The sequence below is a fragment of the Poecilia formosa genome, unplaced genomic scaffold (assembly GCF_000485575.1).
Source record: "Poecilia formosa unplaced genomic scaffold, Poecilia_formosa-5.1.2 Scaffold145, whole genome shotgun sequence".
In the NCBI taxonomy this organism is placed as follows: domain Eukaryota; kingdom Metazoa; phylum Chordata; class Actinopteri; order Cyprinodontiformes; family Poeciliidae; genus Poecilia; species Poecilia formosa.
In genome coordinates, this window is record NW_006800084.1 from 1248922 (window position 1) to 1274857 (window position 25936).

The following is a 25936-nucleotide window of genomic DNA, read 5'->3' on the forward strand; positions in this document are numbered from 1 at the left end:
TGGAGCAGAAGCTTGAATTCGTGTGGCTCCTAGTGGCGAATAGGTGTCACTGCAATTATTTGGATGTTTAGTTTTTGTTTTGCTTTTTTATTTTTTGCTCCAAATGGAGTTTCGGCAATGACGGCAATTAAACGGTTTCGTATTTTATCACATTACAGCAAAAGAACAAAAAAAGAGTTTATTGGGTTTATTGGGACAATGAAGGAGGTGTCCAATTTTAGTTTTATCTGTAGGATATTTGCCTCCCTCTGAAGGTTTCCATGGGGATTTTGGCTGCTTTTCCGTATAATGTCCACCTTTTACGTTAGGTGGATTGCATTGCACTGTGTATATGTAGTTTTGACTGCTGAAATTTATGTTGTTTTTTTTCCTTTCGCTTGACACTTATAAACTATTTTTTGTGGAATCCTAATATAGACATTTTTGGTTGTTAATGTTGAAAAATTAAACACTAGTCTGAAGAATCTCAGTTTGGACATCCATTTAATCCCTCTTTTTAGTCTGGAACATAAGAAGCCATGTGAACCAGCATAAAAAAAAAACCCTCTTCACAAAATAAAAAAAAAAAAAAGAATCCCAACCACCTGTGTTGATTAAACCGTTTTATTATTCCTAATATTAGATGTAGATACACAAGTCAACAAACAGTATTTTTGATTTGTAATGAAAATGCTCCACAGCACACTGACATCGTGTGGAAGAGTCTGGCATTACAGACACGTACCTGAAAAGAAAATGGGACAGCAGTTGTAATTTTTGCAATAAGTTGCATTAGTAACAGTAGTAGTAATAGTAACAACAGTAGCAATAATGGTCATAAGAGCAATTAATACAAGTAGTGGTATTAACAACTCTGAATTACAGAGGAAGGAACAGACATTTGTCAAAGGTACTGAGAAATGAGAGAAGAAAAGGTTTATCAAATGCTGCAAGACAGACCACTGGATGAAAAAAATACAAGCTCCCATTGGACAGCAAATATTCAGCATTCTTCTGAAAGAGGAAGCTCAAACTGTCAGCAGTCTATATTCAACCACATCTAATACTTAACATGTAAAAGCTGTTTTTCTTCATCGATACCAGTACTCTTCGATCCAAAAACCTGCTTGACATCAATAATGCATACTTTTTATGTTCTGGTCAAAGCTCACCAGTAGCACAAAGTTATATATGTTTTAGAAAGGATGCAATATGCAACATCAAATCATAGCCAGTTGAGGACATTCCCACAAGACTGGAGTACCAAAGTCGTATTAATATGAGTATGTGTGATACAGAGCCTGTGTACAGTACGTCAAGTATGAGTTAAGCTTCACTTGACCAATTTGGCCAAATTCAGTTGAGTTCATTCACATTCAAACGAGCCAGTATGAAAATACACTGTGCGACCTCTGAGCTGGAGCTCGGCAGCATCAATCGGATGCGGTATTAAATGTTGGGAGAACGGGTAGCGCTGGGAGTCTCACCAGCTTGTCCACCGGGGAAGAACGACGCCTCTCTTCCAATTTGTGCCAATTGCGTTGGCTCACGTAATGCATGTTATGTTGTTCTTTATTGTGGCTTAATTTCAGGCAACCTAAACTGAAACTGGAAGCTCTGTGTCATGCCTGGAAAATTCAGTCCTACAGATAGAAACAGGTGTGCTTTATATCGTTGGGGCTGCCTGCTCTTAAGTAATCTGCATTCAAAAGGAGTTCAGGGAATTCCTTTATCTAAACAGTCCTTGTTTGGACAAGGAAAAGAAAACCATTTGGCTTAAAAGGTGAAAGTTGCCTCTTTGCCATTTTGTACCCCCACTTTGTACCTACATGTTGCCATTTCATTTCATTCCATGTCATACCAATTATCTTTATTAATGATTGGGACAAATAACCATGAAGTCTACTCTTCACAAAATGACCAGCATCCCTTTCGAGATGATTTGTGTGACCAGCCTGCGGTGCAGATTGATTAGGCATGGGGCGGTTAGCAGTCTCAAGATGCATCAAAGTGAAGAGAGAAAAAAAAAAATCTAACACCTTCCTCTTGTTTACAAAAGACAAAAAGGATTTTTGAAAATAACCCTACCTGCGAAACACAGAGTCGTGTGAAAATGGACCTTTTTAAAACTACAGCTGAGCAGCATGTCTGTTAAGCAGCCTACTGCAGGCTAGCTACCAGAGCAGGTAACCAGACTAATTAACTAGCTAATGGCTCGTATTGCTCTATAAAAACCAAGAACAGTAAAAAACTATAATATTCTCCACGGTAAGCACTTGAAAACTACTAACAATAAGACAATATTTCATATGCTCGTTTTAAATGTTGGTTGAAATTATGCGATACCCTAGTATTTTTAACTCGGATTAAAAATACCAGCCCATGCCTAGGTGTGACATCCATATAGGTAAATACTTTTACAAGTCATGCCACTCAAATTTGTAGGGGTACATATACTGTTAAAAACAAAACAAAACAAAAAAAAAAACAACACACACACAAATTGCAGCTAACGTCTTAAACTGTTTACTTTACTGTACGATCAGGTGCGGCTATGAACAATTGTGTAAATTTGTACTAATGTCTACATCCTGTAAAGGTCCTTTTCGTAAACAATATTTGAGGAAACTATCACCTAGTATTTGCTTACATTTGCTATGCTAGAGTGAGTTTTTCCCTTTTATCTCCCAATTACATCTAATTGTTGCATCTAGTCCTGATTAAGAGCTGATGTTTCCAGAATAAATTAACATATAAAGTAGATGGTAATCCTCAGATACGTACAATAATCAGCCCACATTGTCATGCCATATATTCAAATAAAAAATAAAAATAAAAAAAAAGAAGCAAAACAGTTCATTAAACTAACTGCAGGACCGTTTTCCTCAGTAACTTGGCTGCTTGTAAGCAGAGCTCCTCATGGTCGCCATCATTGCATCTAGACTAATAATCCACTGACATACATTAGGTCATTGCCACAGGGCACATGGTTAACATTCACTTATTTGTACTAAGAAAACTTTAAGACCGTTTCGAATGAAGGGTGTGTGTTTGTAAAAAGGGAGCAGAATAAATGTAATGTGTTCAAGTAAAGGTCAGGCTCATGTCTGGTTGTAGGAGAGCACCGAAAAGCGTCTTCATCAATGCCCCTCCTGTCTCACTTCCACTCCCCTCGCTTGGAATGAAATCTGTCCTTCAGTCCTGCTCTCATCACTGCAGTCTGCTGCCACAAAATGTGCTTCAGCTTCTCATCTGCAAACTGTCCCCAAAGCTTTCATTTCAGCCAAAACAACGGAAAATAGGAGACTAAAACAAAGAGGAGGAAAATAATGTCTAGAGGAATGTTACTGGTTGCAGCTACTGTAAAGCGAAAGGAAAAGTAACATTTTCAGAAAATTACTCCAGTGATAGTTTGCTTGTGTCTGGTTTTCGAAAAGCAACATCCATCTGACCGTATTTAATCAGGAACAAATAAACATGCAAAATCCACAGCACCACAACTCACACACGCTCACACTAGAAAACTAATCTCTGCTTTATGAAGGAAAAGAAAAACGTCAAAAATCAAGCAGAAAATATCACTCAAAAGAAATAATCAAATGCAGGCAAAATTGGAGATAAACAAGAAAAAAGAATTATCAGACCACTAATTAAATATATGTATATATAATTTTCCCAGTGGTACCTGTGATCATTTAACGCACACGGCTAAAACTCGAGCTTTATTTTTGTTGCAAAACACCTCATAAATGTTCTGTCCTAAAGAGAAAAAAAAAATACAAGGGCAAGACCAACATTCTCCACTAGTTGAACCAAATTTGTTTCTCTCCACAACATAAATCAAGTCATTAGCTAATTAGTTTTCTTCTCAAACCATACATTGCAAAAGATAAATATTAATAATAATATTAATCAAGTTACTAACATCAACATAAAAACAAACGGATGTTATCGCCCCCAAACAAAAGAGAGAGCTTGTGAGGAGTGGGGGAAAAAACAAAACACGATCCGCAGTTTTCCTGGAGACTCCGTCCGCTGGGAGTCACTGTGAGACGATTCCTGCAGACGACGAGCCGCTTCAGTCGTCTGACCTGTTCAATCCAGCTGATGTTACCGACTAACAAGCTTGTCTGACGCTAGTCTGGGGGATAAATGTGAATAGTAAGTATGGATTGGGAGAAAATAAAGTAAACAAGAGATTAAAACGCTGAGGGGGACAAACAGAAAAGGAAGTCAAAAAAGGATCGAAGAGTCCCAAGTGACAGATCTGTTGGCAATTCCTCGGGTCCTGCATGGGGAGCAGTGCGTCTGTCTGACCTGTGTGTACCTTTCCGTCCGCCTGCCTCAGTCTGTGAAATTTTTTTGATTTTGGATGTTTCCATTTACAAATGTCCTATTTCTTCTTGCCAAAGAAGCTGAATCTCTTCTCACGATCCTTCTCTTTTCCCTCTTTGTTGCGCATGGTTACGCCTTCTCCTGAGCTGGGCGAGATGGGGGGCATCGTCATGGCGCGGCTGAGTCGGGGCGCCCCCGGTGAGTCCCCTGCTCCCGATGGGATGGAGCCAGCGATGGACTGAATCCAGGAACTCATTTCCGCCTTAAAAAAACAAAACAAAACAAAACAAAAAAACAACAACAAAGTGTTTATTATACCTCATCATTCATTTTACTGCAGATGCAGCTTTAAAACAACAAGTCTGTACATCTCACCTCATCCTTGGCTTGGAACAGATACTCTTTCCCATCTCCTAGCCTGCAGACACATGAAACAGGAAAAATGACTCTTGCACTCATTTATTGATACCAACAGGTGAATTTGCTTTAAATTATTTTACCCTCACCTGAGCTTGAATACGTGTTTCCTCTTTTTATAATCGTGGGCTACTTCACACACAGAGCCGTCCAGCCCAATGGGAACCTCTCCATGGTATGGGATGCCATTACTGGCACTCTTGCTGTCTTTATAAAAACCCAGACTCCCTTTTCTAAGAACGCAGTACACGTTCTGCCACGATCTGTTGGAGCAAATTAGTCTGATTAGTATGAATGATCCAGTTGTTGACATAACAAAATAGCTTAAAAGAACGTAATAGATATATTTCACAGCCTTATTTGAGGGATTTATAATGAAGAGAAAGATATTGCAATTGCCACGGCAACGGGAGTGAAAACCAGCTTTTGACACCAAAGTTGACCAAATCTTAGAAATAAAAACTAGATAGACTTTAAGAGTAGCACACACCTGGCTCAGAAACTGTCTTAAAAGGTTTACAAGTGTGGTGTCCCAAAAATTCGAAAGTTTTGATACAAATAAATTTCATTCTGGAATAAATTAAGATCTGCTTATGTACTCGGTATTAAAGTGACTGAAAAAACTTGGATGGTTTGATTCAAACAGCTGATCAATCATTTAAATAAAACTACACATAAAATATTTGATTCCTAAATACGCAACACACAAAAATATAGAAAATGAAGGAGCAAATTGACACTATTTTTAAGGGGTTGTACTTCAAGTTGCACATATAAGTTAACAACACCTAAGTTTTATGCTAAAGTGGCCTGTTCCTCCAGCCTGTAGTCTCTCCTTCTACAGCTCTCTTGTGTAATCATAGTAAATCCAGAATGAAAAGAAAAGCAGATGGCTCTTCAGGGTGCGTTTAGAATCTGAATTAGATTTCCAAGATGGACTGCTGCAGGCCAATGTTTGTCCTGACCCGAGTAACGTTCCAACTTTTAATGCTTTGCAGAGAAGCTGCATGAATAAATTAATGTGCCGTTTGATCGGGTCAAGAAATTTGTAATTAAGAGTTTTGACTGTTGAGCCGCATCGTAAAACTAAGTATAAATGAAGCTCCTATACGAACATGTGTCTGTGTATTTTGTGATAGTTTAGTCTGCCTGAAGTGAATATTAATGTTTAAAAGTTTTTAAGTTTGCTTTTTATGTATGGATAAATTATGTCTAAAACAACAGTAAATGATGTTGCACTATTTTTACAATATTCCTCCAAACTGACTCTAAAAGTTGGTCAAAAGCTGATGAATTTTTATATTTGTAAAAATTAAAACTAATTTTATAAATATACAAATGTTTTTCATTACACAGATTCATTTTCACAATAGTTTTACCAATATTTTATGTGATTCAATACTCTATTATATTGATCATAACCAGATGGTTTCCCAAACTCTGAAAATAATTACATTTAAAATGAGGGGGGCCGGGGGTGAGTTGTTAATTTCTATTAGAGTGATTATTACATTGCAAGTGTTGATGTAATGCTTTATCTCATTATTTGGTTAATTTGTTAAATAGAGGCTTTGCAAATTACAGACTGACAGAAGTAGTTAATTTGTTCTCTGTTCTGTCAGTTTGTAAAAAAAAACAAAACATGAAGAGTACACCTTTAATTACTTTCCATTTACTTTATTATTTGTAATAGCCTATCACAAAAATTGTCTTTCAAAAAAGTGTTTAAAAAAGTGTAAGAACTTTGAATAAGATCCACAGCCATCAGAATGTGTGTGGTCCAAGCTCCATCAAATGAAATATAAAGTGCTCTTCAGCTAATTAAATTTGTTCCCCAGTCTGTAAGCAGGTCACCACTCTCTTTTCACCAAATTCCTACCTGGTAGCTGCCTTTTTGTTGTGGGACTCCATCTCCTGTTTTCGGCAGAGGATGCCCTCCATGGTTTCTGGCTCGGAGTCGGCACCGCCTCTGCTTGGTAGCGTGGCAGACGGCTCGAGGCGAGAGGACGCCAGGCCGCTGTCTCTACCGGGTCCATTAACCGAGTCGGACTCTGAGCCCTGTGGTTAAAACCAGACCAAAGTGGTAAGGCAGGAGATATCAGAAAAAGACCAAGGGAGCAGCAAAGCAGCCGTTCACAGCCAAACACAAAAAGCCATAATGATGCTTGCTTTAACACACTGCATGATAAACTGAGGTACTGAACACGGGGGTCCACTGGATTCATATAATCACATGTTACACAAGAGGTTACTACTACATTATAACTGTGAGACAAACGTAGCTACTCACAAAGGAAACATACAAGAAGCACTGAACAGCATAAGCTAAACATCCTTTAGCTTATTTTGTGGGGAAAAAATTTATACCAATTCAAATTGTAACCTACTTAGTTAAAACCTCAGTAAGTTTAATTCCACTTTTCCTAACAATCTTTAAAAAACAAAGGACAAAAATGTAGAGCTGCACTGAGAAATCTGCCAATTTCACATTCATCAGACCTGCTGGTTAAACAAAATGAACAAAACAAAAAAACAAATAAAATATGTTTTTAAATGCACCATATTTATTAAAGCCAGACAGAACTTGCAACACTGTGTGTTACTGCATAAAGACGACTCAGAGATCTAGGAAGCTACTTGAAAGGAAACACGTTTTAAAGAGACGGTATGTTGTGTCTGCAGCTCATTCAGGCTGTGAGAAAATGAGGAAGTGTGAGATATCAGGAAGGCTGAATGGAGATGCTTTGTTTTATCCTTTTGAGTATCTATATCCTATCCACATTGAGACTGCCATTTTAGCAACAAGAGCCACTGAAGCCAGAATAAAACTTCAACAATTTAACTTCCATTTGCCTTAAAATTATGTTGAAAGCTTGTTTTTCAACGACTGCTCTCTTGCACAGTAGTGCCTCTCGTTTGACATATCGATAGATGACAGCAGAATATTTTTAAATTTAGTTACAACTTGCTTTATTAGAGTTCTGAAAATAAGTAGGAAAATTTTTATGTTTCCAACTAAAAACGAAAATAAATCTCTACCAAGTAATCTTTGAAGTTTGCTACGTTTTTACTGAATGAAATATACAAAATCAACAGAAAATATGACTTAATTTAAAAATATCCAACTTTTAGCAGTATTGAAACCAAGGCACTTATTCATCTCTTTTCCATTATTAAAACTATTCACTACTCAAAGCTTTAACTGCTTTAAGCAACATATACACTCAGAAGTAAACATACAGACACTACCACAAGCCACATAGAAAAATACGACTGAACAGCTGTGATAACCACCACATTTACTCTGCCCCACATTTAGAGACTCCCGTCCTGGTCGATACAAGCACATACACAGCAGCCGCAAACCGCAACATCAGATCCATGACAACAACCCGTTCATGAATGTGCATCATGCTTTTTTTTTTTTTTTTGCAGCAATGGGACTCATTAATGAAGCTATGTGGTTCATTAATAAATAAAGCAGTGGATGCAAAGAAGCAATGGCTTCTTAAAAGAAGAAGTACTGCTGCTGACCAGGAGCTGAGCGGAGGCTGTCAAGAAGGTGAGGGGGTGTGTGGGGGGGTGGGCTACAACAAAGCTGACCATGGCTCATTACTCACACGCTCCTGCTGTTTGGGCTTACACACACGTTTAGGCTCTGATTTCTTTCCCACTGACAACGGCAGCGATAATGACTGCTGGCAAGAATGCAATGAGAAATTGTTAAGAGTCCGTCGCTGGCAGACACTTGAATGTTAGTTCAGGGCTTGAACTTTTTTAGTTTAACAAAGATACCAACACATCACGGTCAACAGCCATGATCAAAATTAAAACACATCCAGGTCACTTTGTGATGCTTTTGGTTAGACAATGAGAACAGACTGAACTACATGTATATAAAACTGCACCGTTTTCTCCCCAGGCCCCTCTCCTCCTCCGCTGTAAAAGATAAAACTGTAATTTTTTAATTTTTTACATTTTTTCTGGGCATGTTGCTCCAGTAAAGACAAAATATTAATTCTATAACCTAACCACTTCTAAATGCAGTGAATGAAAAGCTTTTTCACATTTTGGAGCATTACAACCATATAGTGCAATGTAATTTCCTGGGATCTTTAGTAATAGACTGAGCGGTGCATAATTGTAAAGTGGAAGGAAAATACAACACAGATTTCAGGTAAAAATCTCAAAGGTGTGGCAAGCAATTGTCCTCAGCAGGAAAATCACATTTTCATGCAATTACAGTTGCAAACCGTTTAGGTTATGCCTCTAGCTTTCCACATCTAGACTTGAATTTTGCTGCATTCTTTGAAAAGCAGCTTAGATGGAGAGATTCTGAACACTGACTTCAGGCTTGTTACAGATTCTCAAATGGAAAAGGGTCAGGATTTGCACTAGGTTGTATCTAAACCAGTCTATTGTAGCTCTGGTGTGTTTATGTTTTTAAGGTGCAAAAAGATTTGACAGCATGTTACCAGTGCCGCCACCATATTTCATTGTGGGTCTATCACCTAAAATCCCAGTAAAATACATTGAAACTTAAGATTCTATGTTAAATTAAGATTCAACACTTTCTGTCATATGCCATATAAAGATGTGACACCGTTCACAGCGGTATGACAACCAAGGACAAACAATGAGAAATACTTTTCATGTGAAGTGATTTTGAATCAATGGAGTTGGAATAAAATTGGACTTGGTTGAATTTTGCATATTAACAGTAATTTTAAATGATTTATTCAAAATTGAAAACACATCCCAATAACCCACTCGAATCATAAATGAATACAACATGAAATGAGGCCAACAGCATGGGAAAAACACGACAACGTTGGACAAGGCAAACCTGTCTCACCTGAGACGTGTCATTATCGCTATGCACTCCATTCACTGCCACCGACTGATTAAGTGTCGTCTGGTCCAGACTTGTTCTGTGTTTAAAAGACAGATGAATGTCATGTGAACGGAAAAACAGGTTTGGTTTTGCTGCCTGCTCTTTCAAACATCTCCTACCTGGCTGCTGAATCATGTGGCTGACTATCTGGCTCAGACGGCACCACCTCTTCTACAGGCGGAGGAGTAGGAGGTCGCCGTGCTCTCTCCTCTTCTTCTCGCCTCCTCTGCATCTCATGCTCCTCCAGCTGGAGAAAAAGACGACTCAAACTTTAATTGGCTGTCATAAAGGAGGTTAGAAACATCCTGAATCTGCCAGGCCACTTCCCAGAACTGCTAAACATTTTAATAAGAAAATCTTTCAGAAAGTCCAGGCCGAGTCGGCACCCAGAGTTCAGAGGGAAGGCGATCATTGTACTTACTGTGGTAAGTTTTTCAAGCTGCACAAAACGTTCCTCCCATGCTGCAGCGAGTTTCTCGAAGGCTTCGTGGCGCTTAATGAGGCTCTCAACCTCGTCGACGTTGGCACCAAGCTCCGCTGCTCGGACAAGAGGTTCTTGCCCTGCCAGCCACGACTCTGCCACGTTGGCGTCTCGTCCAAACTGCAGCACCTCCAGCACTAAAGCAAATACAAACACCAAGTTAACAAATACTAATAAATCATGAAATGTGTTAAGAGTCACAATATAAGCTATTAGAGCTTGCTTCACTATCTTGGTAAGAAGACATTCAAACCAGTAGCAGGACTGTGGTAACTCATTTAAGTAAGAAGGAAATGATAGTGTTGGAGAAAAACAAAAATGACGTCAATTAAAAATGGACTGATCCCACATGAGTTAGTCGAATACATGGAAGTATGCTTACTTTTCCAAAAGGGATCTTAATAAAATAGCTGCCGTTGCAGCATTATGTCATTTAACAACAATAAATTTCATAACTTCCAATTAAATCTATCACTACACCGTACAACCATTTTTCCCAATAAATATGAAATGATGCTCTGTGTTCTTTCCTTCCAATAGCCCTCCAGCCTAAACCTTCCTATTTGCATATCTTCCTTTTTAAACCTGCACCTACATGCTTGCCTGTTGCCACATCACAGTTAGATGATTTAATTAATAAGCCAAAACAATAACCTTTTGTTTCAGGACAAGATCCTCTTTGAATTTGAATTTATATCTATCTAGGTTATTTAATAATGTAGTACTCCAAATTTCCTTTGAAATGAAATGAAATGAAATGAAATGAAATTCCTATGCCTACCAATTTGTAAATGGTCCATCTTCTCCTGCCACTTGCTGTTGATCTCGTCTCTTTTTTCCTGGAGCTGAGCCATTTTCTCTCGGATCTGCAGATTAAAGGAGCATTGAGTAAACAGGGTATTGAGCTGTATGGTATGAAGACACTAAAAGCAGGTTATTGTGTTCCCTCTGAAATAGTTTTCCTTGAATCGTAGCCAAATACCTCGTCGGATGCGTAATGGTTCTTGTTGATGAGGTCATTCCCCATCTTGGTGGAGGCAGTGAAGCTGTCTGCTCTGGTCTCAATCTCCGATTTGATGCCCTTATGATTGATGATGACTAACTCAGCAGATGATACATCCCTTAAATAAAGCAAACAAGAGAGTTAGTGTTATTATCAGAGTTGGATAGAACCGACTTACATTTATTGATGTAATAAAAATACTTTTAGGAGTATTTTTTACAACGCTGTACTTTTTACTTTTACTTGAGTAATTTTATTATGATATATCGCTACTCTTTAGTCGAGTAAAATGTCTGGATACTTTATACACTAAATTACTAATGGAGAACAAGCTTGTTTTAACCAAAAATTCACTATACCGAAAGAAATTGTTTTGGAAATTTTTTTCTTTTGCCTAATTTTGCTATTTTGCAACCATATTATTTATTTTCCTTTTGGTCTTTAAAATGCCAAAATTTCCACATAATGTCCATCTGAAATATGACTGACCTCTGACCTGGGTCTTTCTAAGTGAAGACTCAAGACATACATCAATGCCTTGAAATATTCGATCTCAGTAACTCAGTACCTCAGTAGCTGAGTACCTGAGTAGGCTTTTTACCAAATACTTGTTTACTCTTACTTGAGAATCATTTTTGGGTACTCTACCCACTTCTGGTTTTTATACAACCCATTCCAGTTACTGGTAAATACTCCATTTACCTCGGGCTTTCATGCGCGTCGATCTGCACGTTGATGCCGTCCATCCAGAGCATGAGGTCTCGCACCATGTTTAGGAAGCGGAACTTCTCCACTGTGTCCAGCAGGAGGAGCCTGCGGGCTTTGCCGGCCTCCAGCAGCCCCTGCCAGGCAGTTGTCACGGCTGTTTCGCTCTTTTGAATGTCATCTGCTTTTTCACCGGCGTAAGCCTTCTGAAGACGTGCTGCATCATCCTGCACCTGGTTCACCTTGGAGTTAAAAGAGGAAGAGAAGGCCTTCTGTGTTCTGATCTGAAGCCGCTTTCGAAATCCAACAACATCTTTTCACTCACTTGTCCGCTGAGAGCCTGGATGTCATTTTCAAAAGTGTTGTGCTGTCTGTGGAGATGCTGGACCGTGTTTAGATCCCGGCCAAGGTCTGAAGGCACCGCCTCCTTCTTCTCCTTGATGCGTCCGAGCACCTCCATAGCATCTTGATGGAACCTGTGCAGCTCGTAGGAGGCGGCTAACATTTGCGTGCGTGTGTCAATAAGCTCTAGCAGGTCAGCCCAGGCCTCATTTAGACCGTCCTTCCATTCTGCCACGCTGGCATTCTCAGGGTGACCGGACTCGATGAGGTCATCTGCCAACGCGTTCACGCCGTCTACGCGCTCCTGGCCGATGGTGCTGGTGTCACGAGCAAACTCACGAAACTTGTCCCTCAGCATCTGTGATAGAAAGAAAAAACAGAAATCGGGGCAACATAATTAATTCAGCTGAATTTCCCAGAGCTTTCACATCTTCAATTGGAGAAAAAAAAAAAAAAAAAAAAAGACTCACCGTGACATGTTCGTAGTCTTGTCCCAGTTCATGGGAGCCGGCGACCACCTCCCTCTCAGCGATCCATTGCTCCAAGTCATCTACCTCTCGCTTCAGCTGCGTCAGCCGCAGCCGTTCCTGAAGACGCCCGCGGCGCTCCTCTGCCAGGTCTTTGAGGCCGGCGTACAGCTTGTCTACCTGGGCTTGTCGCAAGGTGATTCTTTCACTGTTCAGTTGAGATTAGGATTCAGATGTATTAGTTATTAAATGACAACTACTTCGTCAGGTTGAAGAGTAAGAAGATTTGCTTCCGGACCTCTCTGGGTGCTCGCTGGTCACCATGAGACGGCTGCTGTTAGCCAGCTGGTGGATGGTCTGGGCGTAGTCCTCCAGGGCCTGTTCTAAGACCTGGTGTTTCTTGACCATTGCCAGAGCACTTTGCTCGTCCTGGGTAACAAACATGGACGATTACATTTCCTAAATACACAGGATTAACAACGATCTGTTCATCTTTGTCTCAAGTTTACTTTTGCTTTCTCCTCTGACATCATGTGCAGCTCCTGCTCCCCCATCCAGGCCTCCGCTTCGGCCGCATCAGCATAGAACTGCTGGGCGCGATTGGCCTCGATCAGACGGTCGTGACGCTTGTCCGTCTCTGCAATCAGCTGGTCCCAGAGATCCCTGAGCTCAACGAGGCGTTCCTTCAGCAGCGACTGCCTGTCGCCGTCCACCTGGCTCTGAGCCTCGCCTCGACGGTGGATGTCATCGATGCGGGGCTGGTGGCCCTGGATCTCTTTCTGCAACGTCTGTTTCACAGCCAGTTCTCAGATTATTTCTACTGGAAGGACGGCAGTTTCTGAGGTTTCATGAATTACTGAGCTTCCTGCATAGTTTCCATTTCCATTCTTTTCCAGAGTGACATTTCTAGACATTTCCAGAAGTTAACATCATTCTGGACATCATTCTGTTAGATCTAAGATATTATCCTACTCAAAATATCAGGAATGCCTCATGATTTTATATCAGAATCTGTGCACTCATTTAACAATTTAAACAACAAACACAGAGTTATTCAGAACATTAGATTTTTATCAAACTGACAGTCTAGAAATGCAAACACTCAATATTGTTTTTATATCCTCATATATATATATTTTTTTTTCTTAAGCCAAGTGTGTCACAACATAATTATTAAATTTCTTGCTGAAAGCTAAAGCAGAAAAAAAACTGTACCTGGTTCTTTTTGATTAACAGCTGCACAGTTGGCAAGTCTTTTCCATGATCTATGGAAGTTGCCAGAGGCATCCGTTCTTTTACCCAAAGCTGCAAATTAAACAGAAATAAAACCTCAGCAGGCCAAAAATAAAACTCAGAACTCATCTATTGACTCCACTGAGTTGCTGGTGCTCACAATTTCATCTTCCAAGTCTCTGTTGAACTGATGTGCTTCTTTGGAGGCCAGCAGCTGCTGTCTCCTCAGGTTAAGAGGGTCTTGGAGGCTAGAAAAACTGTCAATGACTCGCTTCTGCTGCCCGTCTACCTCAGCCAAGCCTGCATCCTCCTGGGACAGAGCAACAGCCTGACTTTGTAGGGACTGCACCTCTTTCTCTCTGACCTCCATCTGATGCTCCAACATCTACACAGGGGACAAACATTAAAAAAAAAAAAACAAAACAGGTAAAACATCTTCATTTGCATCAGATAAAATATTTTTGGCCCAACTTATTTCTGCTTTTATCAAAATAAAAAAATAAAAACATTCAGAGCTTTGCAGCGTATTTTGATTTCTACCTGGTGCTTTTTAAGGAGGATGTTGACGCTGGTCAAATCTTTTCCGTAGTCGTCACTGTGCAGCTGGGTCTCGATGTTTTTCAGCCAGTCATCCAGAGCGGAGCAGCTCTGTGTAAATATCTCCGCTCTGTGGGCTTCAAACAAGCACTGGTCCTTGGTACGGGTCGTGCTCTCCAGCTCCTCCCACTGACGCTGCAGGTCCTCCAACGTCTGCTGAACCACCGGCTTCAGCTCAGGCTTCTCCGCCACCAGCGCTTGACCCTCCTTTTAGAGAAACAATTTACTTACAGATTACAGCTGGTAAACTGTTGCCAAGTTAAAAGGAGGAGGAAAAAAAAAAACTTAAGGTTAATTTAAGAGGGTGTGTTTTCTGAGTTTACACACCTTATCAATCTTGTCCAGCCAGTCTTTGTTGGAGGCCAGCTCTGCCATGAAGGCCTGGTGTTTCTGCCATTTGCTGTGAAGATTTCTAGCTTCGTCATACGTCATGTCCTGTGCTGTTAGCATCTTCTCGTTGATCCACAAAGTCAGCTAGAGAGGAGTAACAATATGGAAAAACATTATAAAGAGACACTACCCATCACAACCCATGACAAATTCTTTATATGACTTTACAGATTAATTTGTTTAAGTGCTTAACTTCATTACCTCCTGCCCATCTTGCAGAAAGCGCTGAAGTTCACAGTTATCCTTAAGCTTTGCAAGCAGTTCATTTGCAGCCTCCTTATTTTTACAATGCCTGGGGAAAAAAACAAGCATAAGTCAGAACTTTTCAACTCTCAACACGTCACAGAAAAAAAAAATCTGAATTTTTCCCTTATCTTTTGCTCCAGCTCTGACCTTTCCTGGATTGAATCAACTTTTTCTTGAATTTTATCTGCATTTGCATTGGAGTCATTAATAAGGCGCCGTCCAGCCTCCACCACACCCGTTATCTTCTCTTCGCTGGCCTCTGTGGTGGTGAGGAAATCCTCATGCTTTTTAATGGCCTCCTCTGCAGCCTGAAGATTGGTGGGCATCTCCGTGTGGGACAACACGTACTCCTACACAGGCACAAAAGCAGCATTTGCATTTAAGTTTCCCAAAAAGGCTGTATTTTTCTAAAAGCTATGAAGGAGCATAAACCTATAAATTTGGTGACCTTTAAGCTGTGCACTTTTCGATTTAACCTACATTTGATGCTTGTAATATTTAGAGCAATAATAGTAAATCCCCTCTGACCTTATATTGGGATCCATTTTGATTGGTTGAAATCTTAAAAGCATAGCTTGCCAAAATATTAAAGCAAACAAAAAGTTAACGTATAGCTAAAAATATAGTTCTTTCCAAGTCATAGCTCTGATCTTTTCACAATGGATACAATTAAATGTATTTTAATGGAATTTTATGTGATGCATCAACCCAAAGTAGCACATGGCTACATAATAAAACAAAAAGGGTAAAAGGCTTGTTTTTAACAAATACCTGGAAAACATGTTGTCCATTTATATTTGGCCTCCTTTACTCTGAGACCCTAAATCAAACTCATTCCAACCAAATGCAAAGGTTTTTTGTCAAAAGAAAGCAAAGAGAGGTCTGCTTACAGTTTGTGCTGCATTTGTTTTGTAGCCAAAGAAGCAGCAAGACTAAATATTTTAGTTCTGTTATTCTAGTCATTTGTAGCTGGAGTACTGAAACTGATTAAGGAACAGCAGACTGTTGCAAAGAAAGCTAATGAGGTTAATTCAATAAGGTTCCATTCATATTCTGTTGTTCTAACCTGGCTGTTGAGAAAAGCTTCAGCTTGCTTGGCATCTCTAAGGAAAGTCTGGAAATCGAAGGCCTGGGCCAGAAGACTGTGGCGGTTCTCCCACATGCGTCGCAGCTCATGCCAGCCAGTGTCCAGCGCCTGAAGCCTCTGAGCCAAGAACATGTGCTGGGCGTCCGTCTGACCTTGGGTCACTTCCTCGCCGACCGCTCGCATCTTCTCATAATCCTCCTTGTAGTTGTCAACTTCGTTCTTGATGCTCTCGTGCTGGGCCAGCAAACTCTCGGCCTCAGGCAGGGAAGTGGGGATGTCTTCTGAGGCGACTGCGGTCTGAGTGCGGGACAGCCAGGACTGGAAGTCATCCAGGTCCCTGAGGAAACCCTGAAGCTTGCTGGCTTCTCCCAGTGACTCCTCCCGTCGCTTCATGGTGGCATTCAACTCCTCCCACACCTCCTGAATCTCAGCCAGGCGACCTTGGATTTCTCCAGCTTGATCTGGATGTTCACTGGCGAGTTTTTCTGCCTCCTTTGTCAAATCATCCAACTTACCCTAAAAAATATGGAGAACAAAAAAACGATTATTTTGTCCAGGTGTTGTTATATTTCCATTTCTGCCCAGCATGCATCTCTTCCATACCTGAATAGCCTCGAGGTCCCTCTCCATGCCAGTTAGCTTGCGTTGAAGCGCCATCACTCCAGCCAGGTCGTTGCCCAAGCTCTGCGTGGATTCAATCACTTTGGTTTTTTCCTTCATCCACGTCTGGCTCTCGTTACACTCCAGGTGGTAGTTCTGGATGTTAAGAGCAGATTCCAGGGCTTGTTTCTTTTGGCCAGCCAGCTTCTCAAACTCTTTCCATCTAGAGTCAAAATCCAACACATGGTACGTTAAAGTACAAACAGAACGGCGCTCATAGGGGTGAGATTAAAGGCATGTTGTTCAATATTAAACCTGTCGTTTAGCTGGTCTCTTGTCTGGTGGATTTGGTCTTTGCTGCAGTTGTCTGAGCTCAGCAGTTGCTCAGCCACTTGATTCACATCAGTGACCCGAGCACCCAGGTTGTTCATCTCAGGCTCCAGAGTGTCAAACCTGCAGTAGAGTATAATTGTTTCATGTCACTCGCTATGAAAGATTTGCATCATTATAGTACATACACAGTGCAGGTTTATGTTTACTCTGGATATTCATTTGTGCAAACTGTACTGGTTGGTAAAAACCCAGAGAGAGACATGATATCAATGCTAGAAAGAAACTTAATGTAGACAGCATTGATTTTTGAAATTAAGATCATTTAGCTTTTCCATGTTGAATACTTCATTTTTGCATATTTTTCTTTAGATGTATATAAAAACAAATGCTCAATTTATTATTATTTTATTTAAATTTGTTTTGAGATTCAAGCTACAAACAAGAAGCAAATTGGGATCAAGTTTTGCCACAATGGCTCTTTAGCAATGTGAAGAAAGTACTGAATTTGAAGAAAGTAAGCCGAAACATCACAGTAGAAACAATTAGATGATGCACTTAGGATGGGTAATGATTATCCCAGTTTTAGCTAACCCTAAATCACTTATGTTGTAAAATATCTTGAAAATTTGGTTTACAAGATATTTTACAACTTTGTCTTCAGGAAAAACTGAAATTGTATCCATTTGTAAATAGAAAAAAGTACTGGATTCAGCAACAATCTTGTTGCATAATCATCTCTGCTTCCATTGCTCCCAAACTGACCTCTGCTGCACAACCTCCAGGTCTTCCAGCTTGGTAGGGATCTCCATGCCGTCCAGCCACTGCTCCTTCTCTTCCACCCACAGCTGGCAGGCGTCTGCTTCGCTAAACATGCGATAAAGCGCCAGGGCGCCTTCCAGAGCCTGTCGCCGAGCTGCTGACAGGGACTCCAGCTCTTCGTAGCGCTGCTCAATAGCAGGAAGACGTCCCTCCACCTAGAGACCGCAATTAGCCATCATTCACCACACAGAGCATGAGATCTGAGAGGGATAAAGAAAACTAAAGCAAACGTACTTCAGGGAAATGAATGTAGGCCTCTGGCAGTGCTTGGGCCTGCTCATGGAGCGAATCAATAAGGGGGCGGTGGCTTTGGATCTCCTCTTCAATTTCTCTCTGCTTGCGAGCTAAAGTTTGGGTGGAAAACTCGTCGTGGCCAACCTCTTGACTGGACACCTGTCTAAGCGTCTCCATAATCCAGGCTTCCATGTCGTTGGCATCAGTTTGAAACTGGTGCAGAGCCACAGATTCCTTCAGACTCTGCTCTCTGAGCTTAGTTGTCTAATAAAATTAGAGTACAAAAAACATAAATGTATACAGAATTGAAGACTGTTTAGATGTGACAAGTAAAGCTGCAAACCACAACCGACCTCCTCCAGATGAGCCCACTGTCCACGGACGTCTTGGATCCTTTCCGTGATTTCCGGGGCTCCAAAGTGACCCTCTTCAACCAAAGCTTCTCCAGCAGCGATGCTGTTGCTAAGGGGGCCGTAGCGAGCGGCCATCTCGTCCCTGAAGGCCTCGTGCTTACTCAGTAGGTGAAGGGCAGACGAAAGGTCACGGCCACTGTCCCCACTGGCCAGAATCTGCTCCTGCTCCCTGATCCAGGCTGCCTCCTCACCAAGATCCCACATGAACTGCCACAGTCGACGTGAATCCTCCAGACGCTCTCGACGCGTCGCCGCAAGCTGGCCAAGCTCCTCATAAGCTTGACCCAGCAGGTCGACCTTCTCACTAACAAGTCCAGGCTCACAAGGTTTGTAAGCTTTCAAGAAGGAAAGAAAATGAGAAAAATGTGTTTAGATTCTGATGAAAAGAGAAGCATCTGTACAGAAAATGATGAAGGCCGCGTTAGAAGGCCTACCCTGGTCGTAGGAGGTGAAACGTTTGGCGGCTCCTTGCACAGCTTTTATCCTCTCTGCCTGACCTGAAATGTCAGCCTCTACCAAATTGTGTTTTTGTAGCAGATCTAACACATCGTGCAAATGTTTGCCACTATCCTGGGACTGCAGGCGACCCTGAAAAAAACAGAAGACAAAAAACAAACAGAAAAGAGAAACATTTAGAGTGAGGCGTTCAGTCAAAATCTGTTAAACATAATGAAGAAAGGTTTTCTCGAAAAGGTTTAACATATATAACAATGAATAGGAAAGTCATTTTAAAAAGGATTCAGTTTTATTATTTGTTATTTTATTTGGTGATTATTATGTTTAACAGCAAAACTCATTTAACTTTTTCATGCACAATATGGGTCAAAAGCAACCTGTCTGAGTTTTTAAGTTTTATACTTCTCCAATAAGTATTCCTGGTATTCCAAGAATATCCAATTGTTTTTGGTAATCATACGTCGTTTATATATTTTTTTATTATAGGCCAGTGATGCTAAATACATGCAAGTGAAGTAATAGGGAAACACTTAGACTTATCTCTTGTCCATCAACTAATCAGTGGAATCAGAGACGGCACAGAAATGAAACTATTTCTTTTGCACAATGATTTTCTAATGTTTACTTGTGTAGATTTAATTATTTTTCACTTTATCAACAGGAAAAACGGTAGAACATAAAATTCAATTCAACACAATAAAGTGCAGCAAATTGTGATAGAATTTAGAGTCAATCTTTGATGCAAATAGTTGTTCTATTTTTAAGTTACTTTGTTTAAAAATCACACTTTGGTGAAATTATATAAGCTCAAAAACAAGATTACTTCATATTTGTAATGTTATCTGGCCAAGTAGCTGTATTTTCAAATATAGCACAAGAAAACACTCAGCCAGCAGGAAATAACACAGGAAATTAATGTTTGAGTCACGTTATGCATTGAAATGGACATGCATGTGTTGTTGATCAAAAGCTGAGATTAATTAAAAAGAGAAAAAGAGAAAATTATATGCTATTAATATAATAAAATTTAAAAAAGTGTGCAGGTCATTTTTTTTCCTTTCAGCATGCCATACTTTTGTAGTTTTAATTTAAGTCTGAATCATCCGGTGGATGAGTTGACTGCAGTAATTAGTGTCCATCAGCAGGAGCTTGCTTAAGGTTTTAAGATTAATTTGTTACATCAGGCTCATCATAACTGAGGCAGTATTGTCAGAGTCCCGGGAGAACAATAACCAAATTGTGTAGTGCAAGGGTTTTTAGTAAAATCATATACAAGTAAATGAATGTGGAAAATTGAGCATTTTTATTTAAAAAAAAATCTTGGTAAGATTTTATTTGAAGGGGTGTGCATAAGACTGACGTGACACCGTCATAAACATGACATAACACCTGTCATGAACATAAAGAAGTCTTTATGAATGTTTATGACAGTTGTCATGAAGTGTCATTCGGTAAATAATGACACTTAATGCAAAGTTGCTCTAAAAATTGCATTAAAAGTCCATTAAAAGTGGTAACTTTGCATGATTTTGTTAATTATGATAATTGAATGCAAAGTTGGCATTTTTAATGGACTTTCAATGCAACTGTTCATGACAGATGTTATGTCAGTCTTATGCACACCCCTTCAAATAAAGTGTTACCAAAATCTCTTAATAAAATCTTTGACTACTAAAAAACATAAAACACCACTGGTACAAAATACAGGTACGAAAATGAACATCTGTGTATGAAATGGGGGATATGGATTTGTGAAGGCATGAATTAGCAAAGATACGGATTGACCAAGAGAGATTTAAAAGTCAAAATCAAACAATTGTAATTCTGGTGAACACGAAGAGAAGGAAAATGTGGTGTGCTGCAAAGAAAAAAAAAGAAAATAAAAAAAACCCATATATACCCTCTATAATGATACAGAGCTCTAATTAAAGTGAAACTAATGAAGTCAAGCCAATAAAAGCCTGGCTATTTTATAAAGAACAGTTTTAACTACATGAACACTAGAAATGAACAAACTAGAACACTAGAAATGAACAAACATGGGGAAATACCGGCATCTCAAGACTGGCAGACCACAAATGAATTAAGTTCACAGCTTGCTAAGACAGCTTGTCAAAATGTAATTCCTTTAGTGCTCCACATGACTGTAGTCTGCCTCAGTTAACCTCAGTTAAGCCAACAATGGTAGGCAACACCAGTCAGCCGTTAGCAGGCATGATAACAGCTAATTACTGCAATTAGGAGCAACACTAAAGCTGCTGGGAAAAACTATGAACAACATCTATCTTACTTCAGAGGATTAGCTCAGCCCTTTTAGTTAATTGGACACCAAAGCAACAATAGGAAGAAGCACAGACACTCAGCACTTATTTAAACGAAGCCATTCAAAATGTCCGTTTTACCTTTTCGTCGGCCATCCAGTCCATAATGTAACGCATCTCCTGAAACAATCTCTGAAGGTCTCGATGGGAGTTCAGACGCTCCCTGCGGGCAGCCAGAAGTTCCTTGAGGTATTCCCAAAGTCGAAGGACGTTATCCCGTCGTGCCAGTATGCGACGCACATCATGATATTTCTCTGCTTCCAGTTCTTTGGCAACAGCCTCCACGGCAGCAACCCGCTCCCAGTATGCACCGATGTCTGTCTCAATTGCTTCGTGTTTACGGGTGGCAGCTTCTACTGCTCCCAAATCAGTTCCAAAATTATCCTTGCAACAAAAAAAAAGAAGACTGTATGAGAATCCAGCTAATCTTATAGTTTTAAACAAATAATATAAGTTTTTCATCAGGTTTAAAGAAAAGGTCAGTTTTTCTACCTGAGACACTAATCTCTGGTTCTCACTCAGCCACGTCTCCCTCATTGCTGCTTTTCTGTCAAAGCGAGCCGCCAGCATCTCCAGTTTTTCTTGGCGAATCAACTCGTTTCTTAGTGCAAGCTCACGCTCATGTTCAGCCTTTTCCAGTCGTTCCCAAGCCTGCCAAACAGATGGATGCACAAGATGCCCGAATCATGCAGCAGCCATGACACAGAAGTTTTACAAAGAATACAATTTTTTAAGAATTAGAGGAAAATATTTCCATTTTATTATTTGATACATGTTTATATAATTTTCAGGTACTCAAATGTGTAAAGTGCCAGCCACATTTATTAGCTCTGGGAAAGATGCATTAAAAACCTAGGATAAAAGCATGTTTATTGCAGCATGGGTACAGTTAAGGTATCTCTAGCAATTCATTTAAAATGAAACATCACTGATTGCTGCGGCTCGCAGCGTTGGCTGGTGCAGCCGGTGTGGGCTGTTTGATAGAAAACAATAGGGGTGTTTTTCATCACCCGCATCTGATGTTGTCAATGTGCGTTGCTTTCACATGCTGTCCTGCTGGTAAATTGATTTGGTTAAGAGATTTCTCTATTTTTTTAGTTGGAGATTACACAACAAATTTCAGGCGTTTTACATATTGCTGTTGCTGTTGAATATATCTGGTACTGTATTTAAAACAAGCCCTACCTTATTTATATCAGAGATGAGTTTGCCTTCTTTTGGCATGTAAACTTTCTGATTATTTGCTCTCATTTTGCTCTGGATGGTAAAGAGAAGGACCTCCAGGTTTCCCTTTTCTGTAAATCTGTGGAGACAAAACATAGCTTGGATTTAGTTAAAAAAATATATGTATATATATTTCACAATTTATGAGCTTCCATCAGGCGAACTAATACTCACTTAGGGGGTTTCTCCACAGTCCGGTAGGAGTTGAAGGCCTGAAGCTGGTTCTGAACAGCACTCAGAGAGTTAGCCAGCTGCCGATCATTAAGCGTCAGTATGGTCTGCTCAATCCATTGCAGCAGCTCTGATGCCAGGGTCTCGTACTTCTCTATCAATTGGTCGGCCTCAATGGCGTAGTCGAGTACCTGCAGCCAAAACAATTAGTGATTCCACACAAATGGGACGGAAATATTTATACATCCGTCATGCTATGCATAATGTATCCAAGCATGTCTCTGATTTTTTGAAGTGGAAATCTGAAGAACATCTATGTGCTGTCAGCATCTCCTCTTGAGTAGATAATTATCTGTACACTCCTTCAGTGCTTGGTAATCAAGAACCACAAGGGAGTCAATAGGTCAGAGACAAGCAAAAGCAAAGAGGATTTCTTCCATCCAAAAATAATTCAAACCCCAAAACCTTCCATAGTTATTTAATCAAACTATTTACACTTAAAAAGTTCTTGGTTTTAAATTACAAAGTCACTTAGCCAAACGTCTCAAATCACACACACACACACACACACACACACACACACACACACACACAGAGCTAACCTTTCCGATTCGTTTTCCCTCCACTGCCAGAGCTTTCATCTTAGAGAAATAATGATAATAGGTCGCCACATATGTGATGATTGACTTCTCATCTGGCTGATCAACATTGACATCTGGAAGAGAGGAAAAACAGAAAGTTAAAGTACTGTGCTCCAAATATCACTTGATCAAAAAACAAGAACAAGAAGTATTCAGCTCTATCCATCTTTGGATTCTGTTATTTAAAGTCCTTTTGATTCTTTAAACAGCCTTTTGTGATGGCATTAAAGTTGACAATAATTAGTGTTGTCCAAGAAAATCCAATTGACTTTATTAAACGTGCAACTTAAATGAAGTTATTTTAGAGAAAAGCTGAATGCCTCAGTGAAGCCAGCAGCCACCTACCCTCTGGGTCCAATAGTTTAGTGAGGCCCATTTCCTTCTCAGCCACATTAAAAGCATTCTGGAGATTGTAGTGAGCATTGGACCTTTTCAGGTTGTCGAACTCAATCAAGTCAGGCCTGCACACAATGGGAAACAGACTTTTTAATAGGAACAGGAAACAGATAAGAAGAAATGACAAAACATTCACATCCTGAATGCTCATCAGGTATATAAAAAAAATCTATTTTGCTAAAGTCATATGTAAAAATGCTTTTCATGCATGTGATACTCTTTACTTTCTTATTTTAGGAGTATTTGGATTTTAGAGCAGCATAAATATGTCAGATGTAAGTTTATCACAAAAGAACGTCCACTAAATGCAGTTATAAAATGATGTAATGGAAATTTTTTAAAACTAATATCATGAATTACACAGAGAGCATTGTAGAAGCTAAAAACTGCACATTGATAGCTGTGTCACGATTCAGTTAAACAGTAAATGCAGTGAAATAATTGAACACCTAAGTAAATAAGAAACGCCTTCATTGTATGCATTGATTAATTCATCAATAATCTCTGTTCTGAGTCACAAGTTAAGGATTAATCTTTGGTCTTTTTTCTTTATACTCTAGAAATCCTTTAACCAGCAGGGTGCACAACTGAGTAGCCAAGGATGGTTCTAAAAATAAAAAATAAAAAAAAAAAATAGGTGGGTTATGACTGTGATCTGGGTCATCTTACTCCCTATTTTATTCTATCTTCCAAGTCCTACTGCAGAAAGGAAGAATACTGAAATAGAAAAGGTGGTAAGAAACTCCTTTGACTGCTGCACTTCCCTGAACACCAAAGTACAAAAATATTGAACGTCTATTGTATTTGCAGGAGGATAATCTGAAATAACACCCAGTAAAAAAAAGAAAAAGAAAAAAAAGAAAAAAGAATAGACCGATCAGATTCTTCAGCAAAACAAGCCAAACAGGGATCACAGGTCAGTGAGTCACTGACCTGTGTTTGTGCACGATGGCATTGAACGCCAGGCCATCTCTCCAGCTGGTAGTGAAGTTGTGGATGTTGACATTAGGATATCTGCAGGGGTCAGATTAAAAAGCATTAATCATTAGCTCAGCACGGCAGAATACCATACTGACATTTCATGTAAAAAAAAATAAATAAATAAAGCTAACAGTAAAAGTATTCAGCACACAAGTCAATTTTAATTACTTAGACTAGCAACAAAAAGTAAATGTATTCCAGTAATTAAATTCAAAGTGAAACTTATGGAGATTCATTAAAAACAATAGAATAGAAATATCCTTTTTTTTAATCCCTTACTGGGGAAATTCAGGTATAGTACTAGAAAAGTGACAGGCAAATGGAGGGATGGAGATATACTGGTACATATAGACGGCAATAAAAAGAAATTGAAAGACTTTAAAACAGTATTGTTGTATAGTGTGAGCACATTAAGCACACTCAGGCTCTAAGAAATGTGTAACTTAGAAAGGTCATTTAAAATATACAAACTGTGCTCTATAGCATTGCAAAAATAAGAAAATAAACTAATAGTAGGGTTGGAAACATATCGGTATTGCTGGGAGCAGTGATGGTTAGAGTTACTGGGAGGGAGGAGCTATGATGATGCTTTTTGTGCAGTTAGGACACAGCTGTATGTTGCCAAAGGAGCTCGCCAGATGTGCAACAGCTGCATCTATGAGGTGAGAGACATTATCCAAAGGTGATGAGTTTTTGCCAGATTTTTTCTGTCTACACCACCTTGGACATAGCTGGCCTTCTAATGAGTCACGGTTTTATGACAACTTTTTTCAAGTGTTCAGTTCTTTTAATTTTTACAATTATAATCTAGTTTCAATGAAAATCCTTGAAAATTAATCACAAGCCACATGTGATGGCAATACAGTAATCAATCTACAGGTCTGCCAAGGTGCTAAGGAAGGAAAACAAACCCAGCAGACCACAGCAGATCACATGGCTTCCCAAATCATCATCAACTGTCCAGACTTCACAGAGGACCTCAAACATTTGTTCAGTGGAGTAGGAGCAGTGAACAAAAGTCCAGGCCTTTACCTCAGGTAAGGCACTTCTAATGTCTCTTCTCTGGAGTAATTTAACACAAGGAATGTGACGGTCATAACCAAGTATAAATCAGTGTGTGGTGGCTCCAGGCTCTGATTTCAGCCACAGTTCAAACATCATCAATCTTCCC

General features: G+C 39.8%; 1 protein-coding gene across 6 annotated transcripts in view; it reads right to left on the reverse strand.

The window, feature by feature from the left end:
• Positions 1–587: 587 nt before the first annotated feature.
• Positions 588–25936, reverse strand: part of sptbn2 (spectrin, beta, non-erythrocytic 2) — a 56297-nt gene continuing 30948 nt past the window's right edge. For 2 of the 6 annotated variants that reach the window (XM_007563228.2, XM_007563229.2), the window contains 35 exons: positions 24718–24798; positions 23734–23849; positions 23350–23462; positions 22751–22938; positions 22538–22655; positions 21845–22003; positions 21434–21736; positions 19010–19163; positions 18516–18910; positions 18163–18426; positions 17872–18083; positions 17092–17229; positions 16780–16999; positions 16156–16692; positions 15237–15439; positions 15045–15135; positions 14781–14927; positions 14397–14660; positions 14017–14241; positions 13839–13928; positions 13133–13411; positions 12922–13052; positions 12627–12831; positions 12140–12514; positions 11812–12056; positions 11089–11227; positions 10888–10972; positions 10047–10243; positions 9745–9872; positions 9587–9662; positions 8352–8429; positions 6611–6789; positions 4821–4994; positions 4690–4732; positions 588–4576 (listed from right to left, as the gene is read on the reverse strand). In XM_007563228.2, coding sequence (XP_007563290.1) covers positions 4373–4576; positions 4690–4732; positions 4821–4994; positions 6611–6789; positions 8352–8429; positions 9587–9662; positions 9745–9872; positions 10047–10243; positions 10888–10972; positions 11089–11227; positions 11812–12056; positions 12140–12514; positions 12627–12831; positions 12922–13052; positions 13133–13411; positions 13839–13928; positions 14017–14241; positions 14397–14660; positions 14781–14927; positions 15045–15135; positions 15237–15439; positions 16156–16692; positions 16780–16999; positions 17092–17229; positions 17872–18083; positions 18163–18426; positions 18516–18910; positions 19010–19163; positions 21434–21736; positions 21845–22003; positions 22538–22655; positions 22751–22938; positions 23350–23462; positions 23734–23849; positions 24718–24798 — 6556 coding nt within the window. In that variant the 3' untranslated portion in view covers positions 588–4372. Of the gene's footprint in view, positions 4577–4689; positions 4733–4820; positions 4995–6537; positions 6549–6610; positions 6790–8351; positions 8430–9586; positions 9663–9735; positions 9873–10046; positions 10244–10887; positions 10973–11088; positions 11228–11811; positions 12057–12139; positions 12515–12626; positions 12832–12921; positions 13053–13132; positions 13412–13838; positions 13929–14016; positions 14242–14396; positions 14661–14780; positions 14928–15044; positions 15136–15236; positions 15440–16155; positions 16693–16779; positions 17000–17091; positions 17230–17871; positions 18084–18162; positions 18427–18515; positions 18911–19009; positions 19164–21433; positions 21737–21844; positions 22004–22537; positions 22656–22750; positions 22939–23349; positions 23463–23733; positions 23850–24717; positions 24799–25936 lie in introns of those variants that run through there. The other 4 variants (XM_007563226.2, XM_007563227.2, XM_016676967.1 and 1 more) reach the window with 3 other exon arrangements.